The sequence below is a fragment of the Prunus mume genome, linkage group LG2 (assembly GCF_029339155.1).
Source record: "Prunus mume cultivar Tortuosa linkage group LG2, ASM2933915v1, whole genome shotgun sequence".
Lineage (NCBI taxonomy): Eukaryota > Viridiplantae > Streptophyta > Magnoliopsida > Rosales > Rosaceae > Prunus > Prunus mume.
Genome location: NC_142699.1, coordinates 1,653,297 through 1,674,379, shown reverse-complemented (window position 1 = coordinate 1,674,379; position 21,083 = coordinate 1,653,297). Strand labels below are relative to the sequence as shown.

Genomic DNA, 21,083 nt, shown 5'->3' with positions numbered 1-21,083 from the left:
GTCAAGCAAGTGAGCCTGGCTTGGTCATGGGGACCCACGTGGACTCTGCATCAAGACGTGAGTGGTGGTGATTGGTTGGAGGAGGGGAGAAAAGGTGAACCTGAGATGTACCTGATAGGGCTGGCTCTGGTGGAAAGTCTTAATTGAATTTGAAAGCATAAATGTGTGTCAAGTCAGCTAATGGGCGGCGATTGTGTGTGTGTCGGCACACCAAACTATTCAAGTGGGAATTTTTGATTTTGATTTGATTCCTTTGGTCGCGTCTTCATCAGTAAGCCAGGGTGTAGTAGACTGTAGTTTGTGCTACTTGCAACTTGCAGGCTGCAACTGACGAGATTCTTATTCTTCCTCCATCTCAAAGTAATACAAGAGCCAAAGGAGAAGGTCTTTTTTAATTTTACCATACAAAAGGAGGATTGTTGGCTACATTCTCCTTCCAATTTTATTTTTCTTTTTCATTTGTGACAGTGTTCAAGGCCATCATTTAAGATTATTTAAGGTTCATGTTGTTGTGATTTTAAAGTTGTCGCAATGTTGCTAATGGGGTCTAGTATAGCAGAAAATGATATTAACCTGTAGACGAATTGTCTCAGGTTCAAACGCCCATGTCACTTTAGCAAGCGTGTAAAAAGTCCTCCTACCCCATCCTAAATTTGGCAAAAAGAAAACCAAAAAAAAATATATATTACCACAATTTACAGAAATTATTAGGGGTGAGCATTTGTGCCAAAAAAATAGTAGCCATGCCAAACCAATCAGCGGATTTGGTATACCAATAATTTATTTTATATATATATATATATAAAATATCAATTTGATCTAAACCGAAAGACTCGATGAAAAAAATCTGGGCAATCGAGGCAAACCATATACTTTTAACTTCAAAATTAAGTTTTTGTCGTAGTTGTATCTGCATCCTCCCTTTTAGTACTTACAATAACAGTTCAGATAGTGGAAATGATGTCCAGATTTTCAAGCTTTGCTTTTTTCAAAATAGATTATATGGTAGAAATTGAATTGCTCACAAAGCACATGTAAAATGGAAGTTACGAAGATCTGTCCTCATTACTCTGCATAGAGACTGACTTTACCAAACTGTTATAAAGTTACAATAACATGTACAAAGAGTTTATTGAAGGATACAAGGAAGTTTTGGAAGAAAAGAAAATGGATACAAGGAAATACAAACAGTTTACTGAAGGATACAGTAGGATGATTTGAAAACACCCTGTTTAATGATTTTACCTGACACAATAAATTTAACCCCTACGCAATCACATACAGTTAAGAAGAAAAAAAACGAAAAATTAAAATTATAACTCATCGTCTGTTGACGGTCCGTCTGTTCACAGAACATAAACTGCCAAGTGGAGGGAAATCATCTTTCTCAAGAACAAAAGAAGAGTTGATATTCCGCTTCTTAGCACTCTTGGATTCAGTACGGTTAAGGTCGTCGTCTTGATGCAAGTTCTGTTGAACTTGTGACTTGACAGGAAAATAGGACTTAGGCTTCCCTTGTTCATCTTGCAGGATTTTTTATTTGGCAAAGTGAGAATGAACAAAAGGTTTAATTTCCTGAAGCTCGGGATCGTGAAAAAAAATGTATGGAATCTTGCTATTATCCATTTTTCTGAAAGTAATTGAAATCCTGCAACAATAACAGAGTTTAAAAGTAATTGAAATCATGCAACGATAACAGAGTTTGAAAGTAATTGAAATCCTGCAACGATAAAAGGCGCTTTTTACTTGACAGGTAGATTCCCCAACCAAATCATCCAAAAAATTTCCTAAACGAGCACTAGTAGCAGCATGTATTGATTGTACAGGAACAGATCCTACATTAATTTACAAAATGCTAGAACCTGAATTCCTAATATTGTAATCATAAGCTGCTACTACTTGCCCAAACTACTACTTGTAATCTCATAACTGGAAAATGATCTTGTAGCTAACTAGATCATAGTTTTGAAGCTTGTCACATGATATCCAATAATAAACTTCAAGCAAAGTGGGAATTTTCAGGCTTTATGGGCTTACTGCTTTATGTTTATCAAATGCTTTCTACAACAATTGATTAAAGTGAAACTCCTATTCCTACTAAGACTAGAAAATTAAAAGACACACGAAGCAGAACCTGAGAAATTGAAGCTCTAAGCAATCATTCTGATAATATTATCAGCAAAATGATCAAGAAATATATATAGACATATGTAACTAATAATTTGAATGAGAAACAACATAACTCACCTGGGCTTAGAAAATTAGTACAGCAATTAGCTAGTAGGTAGTACCAAATAGGTAAAGGGTGCAAAAAGGTGACCACGCAGGCTCCAAGTGGCACACTGTATTACAGAACAGATCTTATCTGCAGATCATGCGGTTGAGCGGTCAATTATTTTCGTTGATCAGCTTCAAGAATATGCTCAGTGATCGTCCTTTGTATGACAGCGTCCGGCATGATGCCACTAATTAACATATGGCCGTACAAAATGAGGGCTTCTGCCATTCTTCCTACCTTGCAGTAACCACGAATCAGAATCCCATATGCTATTACATCAGGCACCAAACCCCTTTCTATAGCACAATGAAACACAAGGGATGCTCTCTCCGTTAGTCCTCTCTTGCAAAGACCATCCATGAGGATGCTATAACTGACTATATTGGGAGAGATGTTTTTAAGCATCTCTTCGTGCAGTTCAAATGCACTTTTCATGTTTTCAGATTTAAAATAACCATCAATAAGACAACTATATGTGACCAAATTAGGTTCGGGATCCTTTTCCAGCATTTTATCAAACATCAACATGGCATCATCCATGTTACCTTCTTTGCAAAAAGCATCAATCAGTATAGTACAAGTAATGGCATTGGGTTTACACTGTCCCTGTATCAGCTTTTGAAAAAGTTGAACAGCTGCATCTAACCTTCTCAGAGAGCAATAACCACAAATCATTGTGTTGTACGTAACAATGTCAGGTTCTGGCCCACTTTCAGTAAGTTGCTCAAAGAGTTCTTGTGCAGCTTCTAAATAACTTTCTTTGAAAAGCATATTAATGAGAACATTATAAATGGCAATATCAGGACTTACTCCATTTCTTCCCATCATCTCTAGAATTCGGAGTCCATAATACACACATTTCTGCTTGCAGCAACCATCAATTAGTGTGCAATACGTTACAACATCAGGCAAGAACCCCTTCTTTAATGATTGGAAGAAAAATACTAACGCATCTTTTAATCTCCCTACTTCAGAGATACCCTTAATAATCACAGTATACGTCACCATATCAGGTTTTATGTTATAAACTCCCATTTGGATGAACACCTTCACAGCATCATTTAGTCTTTTTAATCTACAGCAACCATCTATTAACATATTAAAAGTATAGACATTGGGCTTTACACCCCTATAAACAGCCTGAAAGAAAAACCTAAGAGCATCACCCATCAGCCCTGTTTGCAAAGGCCATTTACTAGCACACCATAAAGAATAATATCAGGTTCATAGCCAGTCTTGATCATACTCTCATACAGGTAAAATGCATCCTTTAAATTCCCCAAGTTGCACATTCCATCAATCAAACTACTGTAAGTTAGAATGGATGGCACAAAACCACACTTCACAATCTGACCGAATATGCCACAAGCCTCCATGACCTTACCATCCTGACACATACCATTTATAAGAATGGTGTAACTAACAGGGTTTGGCGAGATCCCTTCTTTCAGCATTCTTCCGTAGACCTCCACTGACTTCACCAAGTCTCCAATTCTCACATAGGCATCCATAACGGAACTGAAAATGACTACATCCAACCTAATGCCACTATCTAATGCCTCTGAAAAAAGTCGAAGCCCCTCCTCCAATTTCCCTGCCTTAAAAAGACCATCAACTAGAATACTATATACAACCAAGTCAGAGCTGACACCCTTCTCTATCATAACCTTATAAAGCTTAATGGCCTCCTCCAATTTCCCATCCTTACAATATCGTTAATCATTGTGCTGAATGTCACCACATTTGGCTCGGGACCACCCATCATCAATACATTAAAGAAATCTTCCCCAACTCCAATCAGATTTTCTTTACAAAGACGCTTTAAAATCTTGTTACAAGCAACAATATCAACCACAAAGCCTCTTTCAATCACAGCGGAATGAAAATCCACACCCGTTTCAACTTTACCCTTGTTCAGAAGAGCAACCACAATAAACTCATACACACAGAAACACTGTCCTCTCAATGCTTTACACACTTGTCCATATAAATCAAGAATCACATGGACACAATTTGAATCAACCAAAAAAGTCAACATTCTGGATAACACATAAGGAGACACCGGAACTCCCAATTTACACATATGAATGAATGTCTCAATAGATGAATCTAGCATCCCATTCCGACAAAAGTTCTCAATCATAAAGCTATAAAGATCACTAGAATCCGAAGCATAATTGGGAGAAATCTCAGAAAAAGCTGCAAAAAAGTGAAAATGAGTCCCAAATTGGCATACCATTGTATCGAAAAGGTGTGAAGCTGGAGCCAGCTTTCGGTGACGGAGCAGCAGATGAATAAGGGCACAAAAGGACTGTGGAGAGTGGTGTAAGCCGAGAGAGTTACGAGACCAATCAAGCAAGTGATGGGTGGAAATGGAGTTGGATTGGAGGCTGAGAGGGATGTGGTGGACATGGTTGGGCTGTAATTTGGAAACAAAATGGGGCTTTAAGAGTTTGGGGTTAAATTGGAGAAGTGCGTTTGAGATGTGGCGAATAAGAGCTTTGCAAGAGAATAGAGAATAAGGCAAATAGAAACGAAGAGAGTGGTGTGTGAGGAATAATACGTTTGAGAATGAAGAGGAAGATATCATGTTTTTTCAAGCTTCGACATGCTTCATTTGCTCATGAGCCAACTACTCTTCTTCACTAGTACATATTAAAAAGCCCAATATCAAAACAAACAATATTTTTACATACAATCATAGACAAACCCAACACCAAAACAAAGCACAAAACAGCACACCACAAAAGTGAAAAATTAAATCAAACAGGGTCATATTAACAAACTATCTAAAGTCTAGAACCCCAAAACAAAGCACAGCAAATAGGGATTCCTGTGACTTTTCTAAATGATATGAAACTGCAGAGACCATTCATGGGTATCTTCTGTAGAAAGAAGACTTGAATGCAATAGAAACAAAATTGAACAGTGCACCAAAAAGAAAAACGAAAAAGAGTTCAAAAGAAAAAAAACAAATAACCCCCAAAAACGAGAAGAATAGCAGTTTTATGCTTCTAGCATTGTCAGACCTGGCAATCGTGTCATGTTGGCAGTATCTAGAACCCTAAACCCTTAAGAAAACGGGTGGAAAATACTAAACATGAACACGGCCCGTTACAATTTGCGAATAACACAACCCGTTTCATCCGTTAAGGAAAAAAATAAAATCAATCGCAGTACACGCAGGTGCAGCCAGCCCTCTCTTCTCTCCTCCACCCCCAATTTCCATCAAAGAAATTGACTTAGCTCATATCAAGAAATTCAACCTAAGTTCAAAATCAAGTATTTGAAATTCATCAAATACTTGATCAAATTTCAAAACCCACTACCTAAATTCCAACCCAAACCAAATAATTCACTCAACAACAAAATACATATCCAAAACTGAAAAGATAGAGTACCAATTGGCGAGGAGGAGGGCTCCAGTTCATACCCAGAGCGCAATGTACTTGGGAGGCATGAGACTGCTCTCCATGCGTGCATATTCATCTTCCATTTCGTTGTGGGGCTTGTGTTTGTGGCAGCTGAGAGAGTGGAAGAGTGAGCTAGTTTTTTGTTTTTGAAAAGGAAGGAGAGTTGGAGCAGAAAGTCGGTGGAGAGGGAAGATAAGGAAGATAAGTCAGGAGAAAACAGGACTTTTTTGAATTACAAGAATGAAGATAGTGGAGCTGGAAAAGGTGTCGATCCTTTCTCAAAAGTGGGTGGTTGGGGTTCGAATCCCCTTCTCAGCAAGCATCAATGTTCTTTGTTTTTTTTTCTTTCCCAATCTAACTCTAATGTAAAATTACAAAAATGCCCCTGAGCTAGTTTTCAAGCTTCAAAACATAAGACAAGTAAATTGTGTGGCCTGCCAGGACAGGAGTTTACAAACTTTATGAAGATATGTCCTCATTGCTCTGCATAGGAACAAACTTTATCAAACTTTTATTAAATTAAAATAAGAAATGCAAAGAGTTTAATTGAAGGATACAAGGAAATACAATCACACACAGCTAAGAAGAAAAAAATAATACTAAAAACACCCGGTTTAATTATTTTACCTGATACATAAATTTAATAGCTAAGAATTTAAAAAAGAATATTAAAATTGTAACTCATCGTCTGTTGACGTTCCGTCTGTTCACAGACCTTAAACTGCCAAGGGGAGGGAAATCATCTTTCTCAAGAAAAAAAGAAGAGTTGATATTCCGCTTCTTAGCACTCTTGGATTCAGTATGGTTAAGTTCGTCGTCTCGATGCAAGTTATGTTGGACTTGTGACTTGACTTGGAAATAGGAATAAGGATTTCCTTGTTCATCTTGCTGGATTTTTGATTTGGAAAAGGGAGAATGAACAATAGGTTTCATTTCCTGAAGCTCTGGATCGTGAGAAAAATTGTATGGAATCTTGCTATTATCCATTTTTCTGAAAGTAATTGAAATCCTGCAACGATAACAGAGTTTGAATAATCAGGAAGTACAAGTTAAGAAAACATGGTTGTGTTGTACGGAATGGGGAACATGATAGGATACCTTCTTGCTGGAACACCAGGTACACAATGCTTAGCAATGTCAGCTGCATTACCATTTAGAATAAGCACTGACCTGCACAACATATGCATAACAATTAACAAATAATTAGAAAATCCAACACCTACATTCCTTACATATTTACTCCATTACAAGGCGATTCTATTCACTAGTACGACAAAATTTCGTAAGAGTTGACTATTGTGTAGGTGCGATGAGACACTCTTCTAATTCTATGTATCAATCAATATACAAATTTTTCTCTGGCTCTAACATGAATGTGTTATTTGATTGAAAAGTGAGGATGCATTTCATAAGGAATTTGATTGTACAAATACAAACAAATTAAACAATCAAAACAGAAGTGATCAATTGAGCAGAGAAGCAGTACAGAAAGCTTACCCAACAGGCAAAGGTAGAGAAACAGGTCCCGAAAACTCTCCTGGACCCACAACCTTTAGATTTGAACCAAAAAGTATATTGCATTCTGTCAAAAATGAAACCGTGCAGAAAGGTCTAACAAAATCATGGTGGTCAATATGAGGAGGAATACAATCCCCTTCATCGTATATATTCACAATGCAGCTGTCAGGGATGCATGTTGGAGGTAATATATGCCAACTGACCATCCTCTTTATCATTTGCTTGAACAAAGGGGGTAGGGGATCCACATCTTCATTTCTAACAATACCTGGAGGGTTCCCATTCCTATCCTGTAACGTTACACATAATAAGGTAATACTAATATAAATTGCAATTAAATCAAGTACTAATGGCAGAGAGAAAAGAGGAAGGTACCACTGCATAATTGTAACAACAACCAAATTGTATTGTTACACGTCCTTTACCCCGCATCCACTTTCTAGGTTCGGAATATGTCCGCTCTGCAAGATATACAAACAGAATGATAAGAAACGTCTTATTCATTTTGATTCGCATATATGTTAAACAATCCCAACAGCATGCTTTCATATCTTTTCAGGATAGCTAATAGGTACAAATCATCCTATTAATAAAATACCAAGTTAGATCTAGTCAAATTGAGGTTCACCATGGAAATTCTGGTTTCTTATAGATATATTCCCCTAGAAATGCTATCTACGCATTAAATAGTTCAAAGAATTATCAAGTGCTATGGACAAAGTTAATCTCTCTACTAACTTCTGTTTCAAAAAGTACACGGAGAGGGTACTATAGAATCCATCCCAATCATCTAAACTATGATTTAACTAATCTTTTACCTAATTTTAGCACAATCTAGGAACACAAACAGTTGTCTGAAAAAAACCATATACCTCTAAGTTGTCCCCTTTGCCCCATACGTTGTAAATTGTAGACACATTCAACAATCTCCTTCTGCTCATTGGCATTAAAAACCTGAGTATGTAGCTCTAAGCCCTGTAGCACATTTGTTCGTCTACCATTTATCCTCTCAATGTGGATGAAGTCCTTCTGTCTCCCAACTTGTAATACTCGATTATGCTCGTTTGGATCCTCCAATAATCCACCACAAATGAAAGAGGAATCTCCTCTGGTTGCATCATTGAATAATACTGGAGAAGCTGAATGCTCAACTGAATTCCTTTTGTTGTTTATGGATGCGGGCCAAGAATTAGCACTGTACCCTCTCTGCGCTGATGAGTGGATAGGAATTGTTTGGGGCGGAGTGCACTCTTGTTGGTCAAACCTTTTATCACATGACTCCATACTAGCATTCTCCGATGACTGCGCAATTGGTGCATTCCCGGACTGGCTTGGTACATCCACAGCCCTTTTGTTATTATCACTAGAAAAGGATACATTACCTACTTTTTCTGCATATTTAACAAAAAAGGAAAGGATTAATTGGTTATAATGGGATATGCTAAACCACCTTAACATTACCCTAATTGGGAAAAAAGCTCTCTTGTACAACCTAGGCCTAGCTATTCAAATATAACCTAGAAACCCCAAACACACTGAATTAGGCATCAGCATTTATTTTAATTCAAATTACACAAAGAATTAAACAGAAGAAAGTAAAAGATACCATCTTTAAGTTTCCTTGGATTATAGTGGGAAGAAAGGAATAGACTAAAAACAGAAGTTATTCATTAAAAGAAAAACAACCCTAATTAGCATCAAATCCTAATCACTCCTAAGAAATTCAAAAGGACATAAGAAGAGATGAGAAAATACACCATTTCTGATCATAATTCTTTAATAACAACAACAACAACTCTCTTATTGTTTTGGCAAAAACCCATCTGACAAAACTTCCAAAATGCTGTTCATTTCTTACTGTGAATTCGATCCTTCAAGAGGACTTGGCAGTTTTTGCAAAACCCATCTGACAAAACTTGCAAAATTTGGTCGCGTTCTAAAGTCCTCAGCAAACTCATGCAGTCTTGGCCGGCAGTGGCACTGGACTCTTCTCCAGTCATCATCGTGATGATGATCAGTAACTATTTGATATGAAACTCCGGAGAAGAGAAATTTAAAGAGAAAAAGAAAAAGAAAGATGAGAGAAAAAGAAGAAGAGAGTTTCAGTTTTGGAAGAGAGAATTTACTGGATGAGTGAAAGAGGAGATGCGCTAAGTGGTTAAACATGTTGACTTGAGATTTGTGTTTGTTTTGACTGGGAAAGACTTGAGTTTCAAGTCTTCCTCCTCGCCAGGCAGGGGCCCTCGGGGGCTGTCCGGGGTAAACTCTCTCTTTTTTATTGGAAAAGGATGTTTCTCGACTAGACCCGGTGAGCGAATCAGAATTTAACTTGTCAATCCATATGTGATTAAATCAGAGTCCGATCATAATAGGATTCCGAACCTCTGCAGATATTTGCATTTATTTGTATTTCGCTGTATCTTGGCCGTTTTAATAATCTAATTAATGCATAACACATCAACAAACATGTATTTAACTGAATCTAATTTTTTATTATCTTCGTTATAGTAACGGCCGGTTTGGGGTCTGGTATGACAATATCATTTCCTTTCCCGCTCTTCATCCCCGATAAAGAATTTTCGTAGAATCCTCATTCCCGTACCCGTCGGAAATTGTCTACCAAACTCGCCCTAAATTCCTGAATTTTTTATTTTTAAAAAAAAAAGTATTTATCTTACATGGAAAAACTTTCTATGTGTTCAACGCTTGGTCAACATGGAAAATTCATAACAATATGTATTTGAGCAGAAGAAGATTGGAGAGAAGAAAGTTCAGAGAAGAAACCAGAATCTCAGGCTTGTATTGAAACTCTCTTCTTACCAAGTTTACAAGCCTAAACTCCTTGACCACTCACTAAGCGAAACTGTTACAACCTACTTAACAAACTAACACACTAACATAACAGCAGCCTATATTGTTTATTGAATGTGTCATTAGATATTAACATCCAACAATTTTGTATGTAATGCCCAAGCAAATGTCTATAATTTTCACATAAAAATGATTGTAGAAAATTGTCATTAGGGTAACCTTTTTGCTTGTTATATTGTATTATATTTTAATTTAGAAAATTAAATAATATCATTTATCTCCCCGAGTATGGGATAACAATATCATCCCAACCCGTCCTCAATAAGGAATTTTTTAAATTTGGGGATCCTACCATAACTGTACGAATAGAATAGCCCATTTATACAGAAAGGTAAAGAGGCCCTCCCGATTTTTCCCCAAAACGACCTGGGACCATACTCGGCGGGGATTTTTACCATCCATTCTACCGTTATCTCCCCCCTCCCCCAAATTATCAACTCCTCCATCTCCTCTCCATTCTTATATCCTACTGTGACAAATTTGTTCTTAAGAAATTAGGCTTGTTATGCCATTAACAACCCCAATAAATTTACCTTTTATAAGTCATAAATACTGGCTTGAGGCACTTGTGAATTTTGATGAGAAAAAACAAAGAAGCAATCACCGCGGGAGACAACATTAAATTTGATTTCTGGGCCTGGAAGTGGGAGAAAAGGAACTTGGGCTGGGATTTAAAATTCAATCGTAGTCGTTGATTTTATCCAACGATGCAAATCTCAATTCCGGAACAAATATCCTCCCTCCTCCAAGTCAGACATGCTCATCCCTCCATCTGTCTCACCCTCAGTCCCTCACAAGCTTGCAAAAATGGAGGTGTCGTCGGTACATGGTGTCGGTGTCCAACATGTCCTCTGCGGCCCTTCACCCATTTCTTCTCTCTCTATTCTCTCTACGACTCCATGGAGGAGCACAAGAGATAAGAACTCTCATCTCTGTTGTGCCACAACTCTTGTCAAAGAACGCCACACTGAGCCTCCCAACAATGGCAGCGGAATCCCAAAGCGGCACTCCAAGCAATACTTGGCTAGACAGTCTGCTATTCTTGAGGTCCAAGATTCCTCTGACTTGGACTCGGCTCTTACAAGGTCCTTTTCCGGTTTTTTCTAAACACATTTAGATTGTTGAGTTTTTCTTCCAGGTGATTGATGAATTTTAAGTTGAATTAACATCTGGGTTTAGTGGTTGGTAGCAAAATTTGACTGTTTGATTGTTTTGTTTGAATTGCAAGTAAATTGGCTATTATACTGTCTTGTAATTTTTTTCATTTTAATTGCAAGTAAAATTTGACTGTTTGATTGTTTTGTTTGACTGTTTCGGCATATTTACAGACTTTGCTTCATGGACTACAGTTTTTAATTGAAACTTGAACTGGGTTTTCTAAGTAGTGGCTGCATTGTGTTTTTTCTTATAGATATATTTTTGTGGGTCAATCTGATTCTTGTGATTATGAAGTGTTTATTCTCGAAAACAATTTGGTTTTTATTTTTCACTGACATCATTCAGTTTATAGTGGAGTCAAAGATTCAGTATGTGTGTTTTATACATATGATGAGCTATTATCCTTCCAAATTCCGAAATTAACTTAACTAGTGTTAAGGACATTGAATACTTTGCCAAAAAGAATGTGCTATCATTATTTCAGAGCATAGTTTAAATGTATTCTGAACTGATATGCTAATATTTTTTGAGATTGGGAAATTTTCATGTTCATGTCATCTGATTTTCATTTTTCATCTGTTTTTTTTTTCTCCATGAAATGATTCTGGGCTTTAAAGTAATCTTTTTTTGGTTCGCTATACTGGTTTATCCTAAAAAATAATTGAAAATATTATTTAAAGTGTGTAACCCCTTTGTTCTTCATGCCTCAGATATCTACATTATATATTCTCTAATTTTACTGAAAGTTACCCATGCATATTTTTTCGTTCTTCTTTCCATTTTCATGGAGGGACTGTTTAAGTTGCTATTAGTGGTGTCTCTATACATGGTTGTTCCTATCTGTATTTGGGAAATGCCTGTCTTTTACGTTATTCTTGAATTCTAGCAGTATTCAGTACTAGAAGGGATGCTGTGGTGAATTTACTTTTCTTTACTTTTTGCTTTTTTCTTTCTATTTAATTTATTCACAGATGGCTTTCTGAACACGTTAGTTAGAAGCTTGCCTTCATCCATTAAGCTGATGTTTTAGTGATGTGGTATAGCTTAGGATTATCTGCAGCATAATGATTAGGTGACTGTTCCAGTAGCATTGAGGAATTCCTTTTTTGGTTGACGAAACAAGAATTGTAATTGGATTTTAGACTTGTTTTGCAATACCGAAGTTTCAGTTTTTGTGATATTGTATTTAATTGATTCTTCCAATCTTGAAGTAATCTTTTTTTGTGTGCAACATCTATTCTGTTATATAGTGTAACTCACATTATATTTTTCCCTCAGATTAGGTGGGAGTTTGAAGGTCCAAGACTTGAATGCCATAATACGCCATTTTGGGATACTGAAAAGATGGCACGATCTTTCTCAGGTTCTATGAATTAACAAAACATAATATGATGTTCTTCCCTTTGACGTGTTTTTGAATGGTCAACCTAACTTATTTAGTTTCTGTATCCAGTTGTTAATATTTTGATATGTTTACAATTGTTACAGCTCTTTGAATGGATGCAACAGAATGGAAAAATTAGTGCATCATCCTATAGCAGCTATATAAAATTCATGGGAAAGAGCCTCAATCCTGTAAAGGCACTAGAAATATACAATAATATTCAAGATGCATCAATCAAAAAGAATGTTCACATATGCAATTCTGTTCTTGGTAGTCTGATCAGGAGTGGCAAATTTGATGGAAGCTTTAAGTTATTTCACCAGATGAAGCAGGATGGTTTAACACCAGATGCTGTCACATACAGTACGGTATGCATTTCAATGTATCATATTGCAATTGGTTTTGTTAGCATTTCAAACAAAAGTTGTTTTCTCATATAAAATGATAACAGACAGAGTTGATGGTGCTGAATCTTAATCAAGGAGGAAATTCAATGATAAAATAGACAGAATTAAATTACTATTTTGTGGGGGATTAGAGATAGTTTCCCACTGACATTTGATTCATCCATTCAGTTTTATAAAGCAAACAGATAAACAATTTATCAGATAGGAGGACAAAGTTAGATAGAGCAAGAATAACATTAAGATCTATGAAAGAAGAATAATAACATTAAGGAATGCAAAATGATTGTTAATCGTTGTAACTCAAGACAATTAACAGTTATCATAGATGAAGGAAATAAATAAATAAAAATCGAACACCAACACATATAGATGTTAATTTTGTGAATACCGCTTCGTTTTTTTCAAGTACATTGTTATATACCAATGTGCAAGTATATTGTGAAAGACAAAAAAGGATAAAACTATTCCAGTGACATTTTATACCGTCTCTATGAAGAACATATCAAAGATTGTAAGTTGTCATAATTAGCATAATAATACATTAATTTCATCAATGAAATTAGAAATGTTTAATACCATCTCGCAGCAGTAGATGTTAGTTTTCTGAAGCTCCCTTGTTTTTCTGATAAGCAACTGGAGCTCCCTTGTTTTTCTGATAAGCAAAACTGTTCAATACTGGTTACTTATTCATATATTCGACCTTCATTAATATTAATCTACTGTCATGCTAGCTCCTTGCAGGCTGCAACAAAGTCAAACATGGTTATTCTAAGGCATTAGAACTTGTTCAAGAATTGCAGCGCAATGAGCTGCAGATGGACAGTGTAATTTATGGTACACTTTTAGCTGTATGTGCTTCTAATAATAAATTAGAGGAAGCAGAAGGTTATTTTAAGCAGATGAAGAATGAAGGCTATTTACCAAATGTCTTTCATTATAGCTCTATGCTTAATGCTTATTCTATAAGTGGGAACTACAAAGAGGCTGATGATTTGGTTCAGGATATGAAATCTGCAGGGTTAGTACCTAATAAGGTTTGTTCATGTTTAACTACCATATATGATTCCCTCTCTTTGAAGCTTTCTATTAGTAGTTGTTTATGTTAGTGATATATGAATATGTAACTTAAATAAAAGTGCTGACATAAGTATTGTGTAGTGGATTTAGTTTTTAGGTATTAGATTAAGATAATTAATAATATACATTGATGATGATATTTGTTGGTTTACCACTATTCCCAAAAGCATAAGCTATTAGGATGACAATTACACTATATTCTTCCGTTCAGCCTCATATGCGGGCCTCCCTACACCACTGGGAAGTTGCAATTGAGTAATTGGAACTCAGGATCTCCTGCTTTGGTACCATAATAATGTTTGCTAGTTTACCACTGTTCCAACAATTATTTTATCCTCTAACAACGTGTAGATCAGTGAACAATATCCTCTACTTTCAAACTTTTGTCTTTTCTTTTAATGAGATTATGCTTCTTATCCTCTAACAACGTGTAGATCAGTGAACAATATCCTCTACTTTCAAACATTACTTTCAAACATTTGTCTTTTCTTTTAATGAGATTATGCTTCTTATCCTCTGACAACGTGTAGATCAGTGAACAATATCCTCTACTTTCAAACTTTTGTCTTTTCTTTTAATGAGATTATGCTTCTTATCAAAAGAATATAGTAATGTTTATCAGTTCCTTCTATTGATTGGTAGAATTTTGCTTATGTAAGCCTGAGAGATTAATGTATAGCAACCAATCAGTTTGGTTGCAGTTTTCTTTAGATGTTTTTGCAGTGTCTCGTTCACAAATTGTAACATAAGTGCTGTTTATTTTAGCAAAACATTAAATGGGGGCCTTATTGATGCTTCTATTTGTAACTGCTGATTATTTGCCAAATTTTTACATAGCTTCTAGACTTTAGTGATAATGTCTTCTGTCCTACTGCAAATGCTTGCAGGTTATTTTGACAACTTTATTGAAGGTTTATGTCAGAGGTGGGCTGTTTGAAAAATCAAGAGAACTATTAGCTGAACTGGAAAGTTTGGGTTATGCTGAAGATGAGGTACACTAAGATCATTCCAACTAAATTGTTAGTTTAAAATCCAGGATTTATCTACTTTGACACTGCTATGGTTTCTCTTTGGAAATAGTTCTTTAGAGCTAAACAGGGGAGCTTATGAAATCTCAAAAGTATTTAATTTTATGATATCATCTAACAGGTTAAATATGAAACTAACAAAAACAAATTGAGGCCAACAATTTGGTTTGACTAATAAATACCATGAATATTAATCTCTTGTAGATGACATTTGTAATTTCATTTCCTTGTGAAACTTTGTTTGTTTGCTTGCACAGATAGTATTAACTTTTGTCACATTGCCTAGAAATTGAGTCCCTTGAGTCATTCCCTGAAATACCATGAATATTAACTTTTCTTGGAAAATTGATACAAGTGCATTTATGCTCTGTCATTTGCATTTTCTTAGTTCTTTAAATTATCTCATCAAATTAAGTCTATTTGTAGATGCCATACTGCTTATTGATGGATGCCCTTGCTAAGGCTGGGCGCATACATGAAGCTAAATTGGTTTTTGATGAAATGAAGGAGAAGTCCATCCGATCAAGTAAGTTTTGTTAGAGACAAATCCTCAAGCTTTTATGTTTCTCCAAATATGCATATAATTATATGTGACACTCAATGCACGAAAAGCCTCTGGGCCAGCTGAATGATGTCAAGTCTAGCTAATGATGTCATTTATTGTTGTTTCCCTATTCTCTGTAATGTCTTCCACTTTCAATTTGGAGAAAAAATCTTTAAATTTGAATACAAGGTCATTATGCAAGACAAATCTTGTGCATGGGTCCCTTTTGCAGAAAAATAAGTGACGTATGGAAGAAGTGCAAATGGTTTTGGAGGTTTGGTAGATGCTTGAGTGAATATTTGTATTTCTTGCAGGATTTTTCTTACTAGCAGAAGTTTAATCTTCTGTCTTTATGCTGAAAATTTATGTTTTTTTCCCCCTTGCAGATGGCTATTCATACAGTATCATGATTTCAGCTTTCTGCCGAGGTGGGCTTCTGGAAGATGCAAAGCAGTTGGCTAAGGATGTTGAAAGAACTCATGACAAATTTGACTTGGTTATGTTGAATACAATGATCTGTGCCTATTGTAGAGCAGGTGAAATGGATAGTGTAATGGAAATGTTGAGAAAAATGGATGAACTAAAAATCACTCCTGATTATAATACCTTTCATATCCTAATAAAATACTTCTGTAAGGAGAAGTTATACCTGCTTGCTTATCAGACCATGGAGGACATGCACAACAAGGGACACCAACCAGATGAGGTATAATGTTCTTTCAAGATGCATATTCCTGATTATACTTGTTGAACTAAACCATTTTACTTTCTTGATCTCAAATAAAGGAAATAAAACAAAGAACCAGCTTCTAGATTTGAACATTACTACGACTGTAGGAATTGATCTTTTCGAGAAGTGCTAGTTAGGCAGCAGCTTAGTTGATAAAGTCCTTTGGCATTTAAAAGGGATGGGTGAGCACTACCCTTGTATTGTCTTTTGCATTGGCGCATCAGGCCTTTAATAGACCAAAGAAAAAGAAGAGATCTCTGAGAAAAAAAGTAGGGAACCCAGCTGTTGGAGCTTCTATGCACGAAAGATGCAGGGCTTTGGATCTTAGTTATAGTTGTTGTTTTATTTGAACACTGAATATTGCAAGTGTAAATGTTTGCAACTTGAGCGCTGGATGATTTTTGATCCATTTAATGAGATAATCTATTTGCGAGCAGGAGTATCTGATGGGGATCACATAGATTATTATTATTATTTTGCCTTATGTTACTTTTATGCTTATCATTGTATTAGTTTGTGAAAGTTTGGGTTTGATTAGGGTTCTTTAAACATGATGCTTGGGTCTTGGGTTGGGGATGGGGGTCAGTGATAAAATTACTACCTTTTTAGCTTCATGTTGCCTTCCAGGTGATAATCTTGAGCCATTAAAGGTAGCATATATGGTATATTACCTAATGTTGCCAACATGCTCATCGACAGTTAGATCCAAATTCAATAAGATACTACTCTATGGGGATTGAATATGATCTTTTAGATTTTTGATCTATGGCTTGTGAGCATGAATTGTCTTCTCACGGGTGAGTAGGAGATCAAAAGTGGACATATATATGTGTGTATATATAAATAAAATAATTCTTAGGAGGGTGCTGTTTGTGCCATGGCTCAAATTTATGTCTGTTTTTTGTAAGTATTTTAGTTCAGTCCCCACATGGTTTATTACTTTTTAAGTGTAAAGTTGCAGTTTGAGGCTTAGGGTTTAGCCCTTGGATTTGGGCTTTACAATATTTCTATTTATCAATCTTCTCTTGTATTGGGCTTAAGGTTTATCACTGTTTTGCTCCTTGTCCACAAGTATATTCTTTACTTATGCATACATGCAAGAACTCCTAGTTTTGAAACAGTGGTATCTTGTGATAAAAATTGGTAAACCAACTTCAAAATAACACTATGCTGTATTTCAGGAACTTTGTTCCTCCTTAATGTTTCTTCTTGGTAAGATAAGAGCATATTCAGAAGCATATTCTGTTTACAATATTCTGAGATATAGCAAGAGGACAATGTGCAAGGCCCTTCATGAGAAGATTCTGCACATTCTACTGGCAGGACAGCTTCTCAAAGATGCTTATGTAGTAGTCAAGGTTAGCTATATAGTTTTGAAGATACCTTTCTTCTTTGCGTAACTCACAACTTTTTGTTGAAGCGTTTTTTTTTTTTTTTAATGTTCAGGACAATGCAGGGTTGATTTCTAAGCCTGCTGTTAAAAAGTTTTCAACTGCCTTTCTGAAGTTGGGAAACATCAACTTGATAAATGATGTGTTGAAGGTAATTGATGCTTCTGGCTGCAAGATTGATCAGGTAAATAATATGGGTGTCAATAAGTTGGTTCAGAATGTTTTTACTTTTTTCTGAAGCACTTGCTTCTGACTTTCAGATTATAGGCAGCATATTTGAAGATTGATGAGACATGGACAATTTGTGGTGTTGGGTGAGTCATCAAGGCACTTGCTAACAAACTCTACCTCCCAGGGAGGGAGGGATTCTTATCTGGGATTTTATTCAATTGAAGTGAGATAAGGGAGGGAGCAATTCCTGTGGTGGATTTTATTTACCTTGTTCCTTATTTCTTTAATTATTTGTACAAGTGAGAAAAATATTTTCTTAGTGAACCCCCAGTGCATGGGGTGTAGGGGTTTACATGAGGAACACCTAGTAGTGGTGAAAATCTTTAATGCATGTTAGATCCTTAGTGGAAGCTTTTGGCATATCTCTTCTGTTCAGCTTTGACAGTTTGAAATCATAGCTCCCTTTCCTTCCTGCATTCCACAGGGACTATTTCAGATGGCCATATCACGCTATATCGCACTCCCTGAGAAAAAGGAATTGCTTATTCAAATGCTACTGTGGATGCCAGGACAAGGTTATGTTGTTGATTCAGCTACAAGAAACCTAATACTGAAAAACTCTCACTTATTTGGTCGCCAACACATTGCGGATGTACTGTCGAAGCAACATATGATTTCAAAAGCTTCAAAATCTCGTAACAAGGATAACTTGGTTTGACATCCGTGGAAATTCCAGGTATCTTCCATCATAGCTCAACATTTTGTGAGAAAAACAGTGCAATTTGATGGTTGAGGTCAACACTTGGCACTGTCAAGTATAACTTGTCTTCAGAAATATGAGCCAGTTGCTTGGCGTATTACAGCCGATGCTTCTTTGACTGGTTTGTCTGACCCTCAGTACAGTACACAAATTGAATATTAAGTGTATAACCTTTCATGCATGTAACCAGATGCTGTAATTCAGTCATAATCTATATATATTTATCCAATTTTTATTAGTGGATATCAGTAAAGCTTTGACTACTGAATGGGGTTACAGGGAGACTATAAGAAACTTACTGTCCCCAAATTTCTTTTCCTCTTCTTCCTACTGAGGGGACTATATAGACTATAAATTTACCCGTTTTTCTCCTCTTAGTGGCAATTAGTAAAACTTTGACTACCAAACGAGGTGTAGTGAATATAACAAATCAGTTGTCCATGTGTGGTTTTTTTCCTTTTCTTTTTTCTTCTTACAACCCTGTTAATAATCTTAAATAAGGGGATACAGTGGGTATAGAGTTTGTGCATGTTGGACACTCGTGGTCACGATTTTGCCATCATTGGCTCCTCTCTCCCAACCTTGTTGAAGACAGGACTGGTTTTAAGAATTAAAAATTATGTTTATTATCAAACTATATCGTAGAGATCATATATGGTTACAACACTTTGGATCTCAAAATTTTGGGACCTCATCGATTGGATACAAGTAGGTTCTGTCTGACCATGCATTTCTTTCTGTTGGGTCGATATCCGAAATGCATTTCCAAATTGCGCTGTTACACTTGAAGCCACTTCCAAAGGCAATTTGCCAAACCTGATTTCCTTTCTTCATTCTTCCTTTTGCCTCCAAATAGCAGAGTTCATACCAAATGGAAGAAGATGAAGTATTACCAAATCTATGTAATGTCATCCTTGAAGCTTCTCCATCTTCCTTGTCCAGCCTGAGACTATCTACTATTCCATCAATCACTGCCCTTCCACCAGCATGTATACAGAAATGCTGGAGAGCCCTATTGAAATTTGGCGCATAAATTTTCTTCTGGCTCGGTAATAACAAGACTTTTTTGTGGATGATTGACCATACATATCGTAGCTGCTCAGAATATGGTAGCACTAGAGGTCCCAACTTGGATATGTTAGTTCTGAGAGCATTTGTTGCCACAGGTATAAGAGCCCGTGACAGTGAGACCCCTACATGTCCAGCTTCATCGAGTTGCTGGAAGACAGATTGGTATGCTTCATCATCCGAACCAATGTGGGTTCGGACAATGTGCTGGAGCTCGTACTTAGCTATTCGCTTGTCCCTTTTCCTGCTGGATAATAGAATAGCAGCTCCTCCCATCCGAAACAAAAGGTTCGGAAGAAGCATGGATTTTTTGGTACCCATATAACCATTAGGAGTCACAGCTTCCATGCTGAGAACTAAAGCCAAGGAGTTCTGGTGAACTTTTAGCAGATCTTTAGCCAAACTTATAGACAAGATTCCAGCACTGCAACCCATTCCACTGAGGTTGACGCTCTTTATGTTGCTTCGGAATCCAAACTTGTTTATGACCATAGATGTAATGGACGGGGTAGGGCAGAAAAGGCTACAGTTGGACACAAGAATGTCGATGCTTTTAGGATTTATTTTGTGCTTGGAAAGAAGGTCTTTGACGACTGAGAAGAGAACCATTTCAGTTTCTTTTCTAGCAGCGTGCAAAGAAGAATGAGGAGGGAGCTCATGCAGCGCAATAGGCATGCAACTCTCATCTCCAATTCCTGATCTTTCCAATACCTTCACTTGGAAACTGTAGGTTTCTTTGTCGTAGAGTTTACTCATTTCAATGTGTTCGATGTAGCTTTCTTTCGCAATCCGCAAGCTTTCTGGAGGCCGATAGCAGGTGAAGTCGATAAGGTATGTACTCTTAGATCTAGATGTAAAACAGAGAACCACTATTATCAGAACAGTTGCAGCTAAGAAATGGGTGAGGGAGACTGGAGATTCAGGAATGATAGATGAAAAGGATCTAAGCAGTGCAGTCTCCATGTCAACTTGTTGGGCAGGGTTAACTAGGAGTTTGATTTGATATTTCTGCTTATATATTAAGAGGAAAGAAAGTTTGAGTAACTTTCTAATGTTTAATCAAAATTTAGCAATATGATCAAGACACACAATTCGGCCCAAGAAACTGTCGCAACAAACATTTGTGTTTCATCACTATTGCTTACTCACCTAGATTCATGTAGAGTGCATTTTACTTGTGCTGTTGAAAAGAACCCTGGGAGATAAAAAGCAGCTTTTCATATTTAATAAAATCATAACCTCAAACAACCTTTTATTTAGTGTATAGAAGATAATGGCATCATTA

General features: G+C 36.5%; 2 protein-coding genes and 2 pseudogenes across 3 annotated transcripts; 1 reads left to right on the top strand and 3 right to left on the bottom strand.

The window, feature by feature from the left end:
* Positions 1-1,077: 1,077 nt before the first annotated feature.
* LOC103319079 (RNA demethylase ALKBH9B-like) lies at positions 1,078-9,543 on the bottom strand. The gene is made up of 7 exons (XM_008220571.3): positions 9,068-9,543; positions 8,082-8,600; positions 7,585-7,670; positions 7,189-7,499; positions 6,790-6,861; positions 5,712-6,700; positions 1,078-1,648 (listed from the first exon to the last, which is right to left on the bottom strand). Exons 1-6 carry the CDS (start codon positions 9,210-9,212, stop codon positions 6,373-6,375), a joined length of 1,461 nt encoding a protein of 486 aa, XP_008218793.2. The 5' UTR covers positions 9,213-9,543; the 3' UTR covers positions 1,078-1,648; positions 5,712-6,372.
* Positions 2,228-5,821, bottom strand: LOC103319211 (uncharacterized; annotated as a pseudogene). The gene is made up of 2 exons (XR_016123738.1): positions 5,680-5,821; positions 2,228-4,923 (listed from the first exon to the last, which is right to left on the bottom strand). The product of XR_016123738.1 is annotated as an uncharacterized LOC103319211 (transcript).
* Positions 9,544-10,788: 1,245 nt separating the features above from the next.
* On the top strand, positions 10,789-18,983 carry EMB3103 (Pentatricopeptide repeat (PPR) superfamily protein). Its single transcript, XM_008220570.3, has 10 exons — positions 10,789-11,165; positions 12,517-12,601; positions 12,727-12,990; positions 13,761-14,063; positions 14,994-15,098; positions 15,561-15,660; positions 16,065-16,384; positions 17,590-17,766; positions 17,855-17,983; positions 18,455-18,983. The coding sequence occupies exons 1-10, from the start codon at positions 10,837-10,839 to the stop codon at positions 18,686-18,688; spliced, it is 2,046 nt and encodes a 681-aa protein (XP_008218792.2). The 5' UTR covers positions 10,789-10,836; the 3' UTR covers positions 18,689-18,983.
* A 348-nt stretch (positions 18,984-19,331) lies between these two features.
* Positions 19,332-20,798, bottom strand: LOC103319210 (3-ketoacyl-CoA synthase 7 pseudogene; annotated as a pseudogene).
* Between the last annotated feature and the right edge of the window lie 285 nt (positions 20,799-21,083).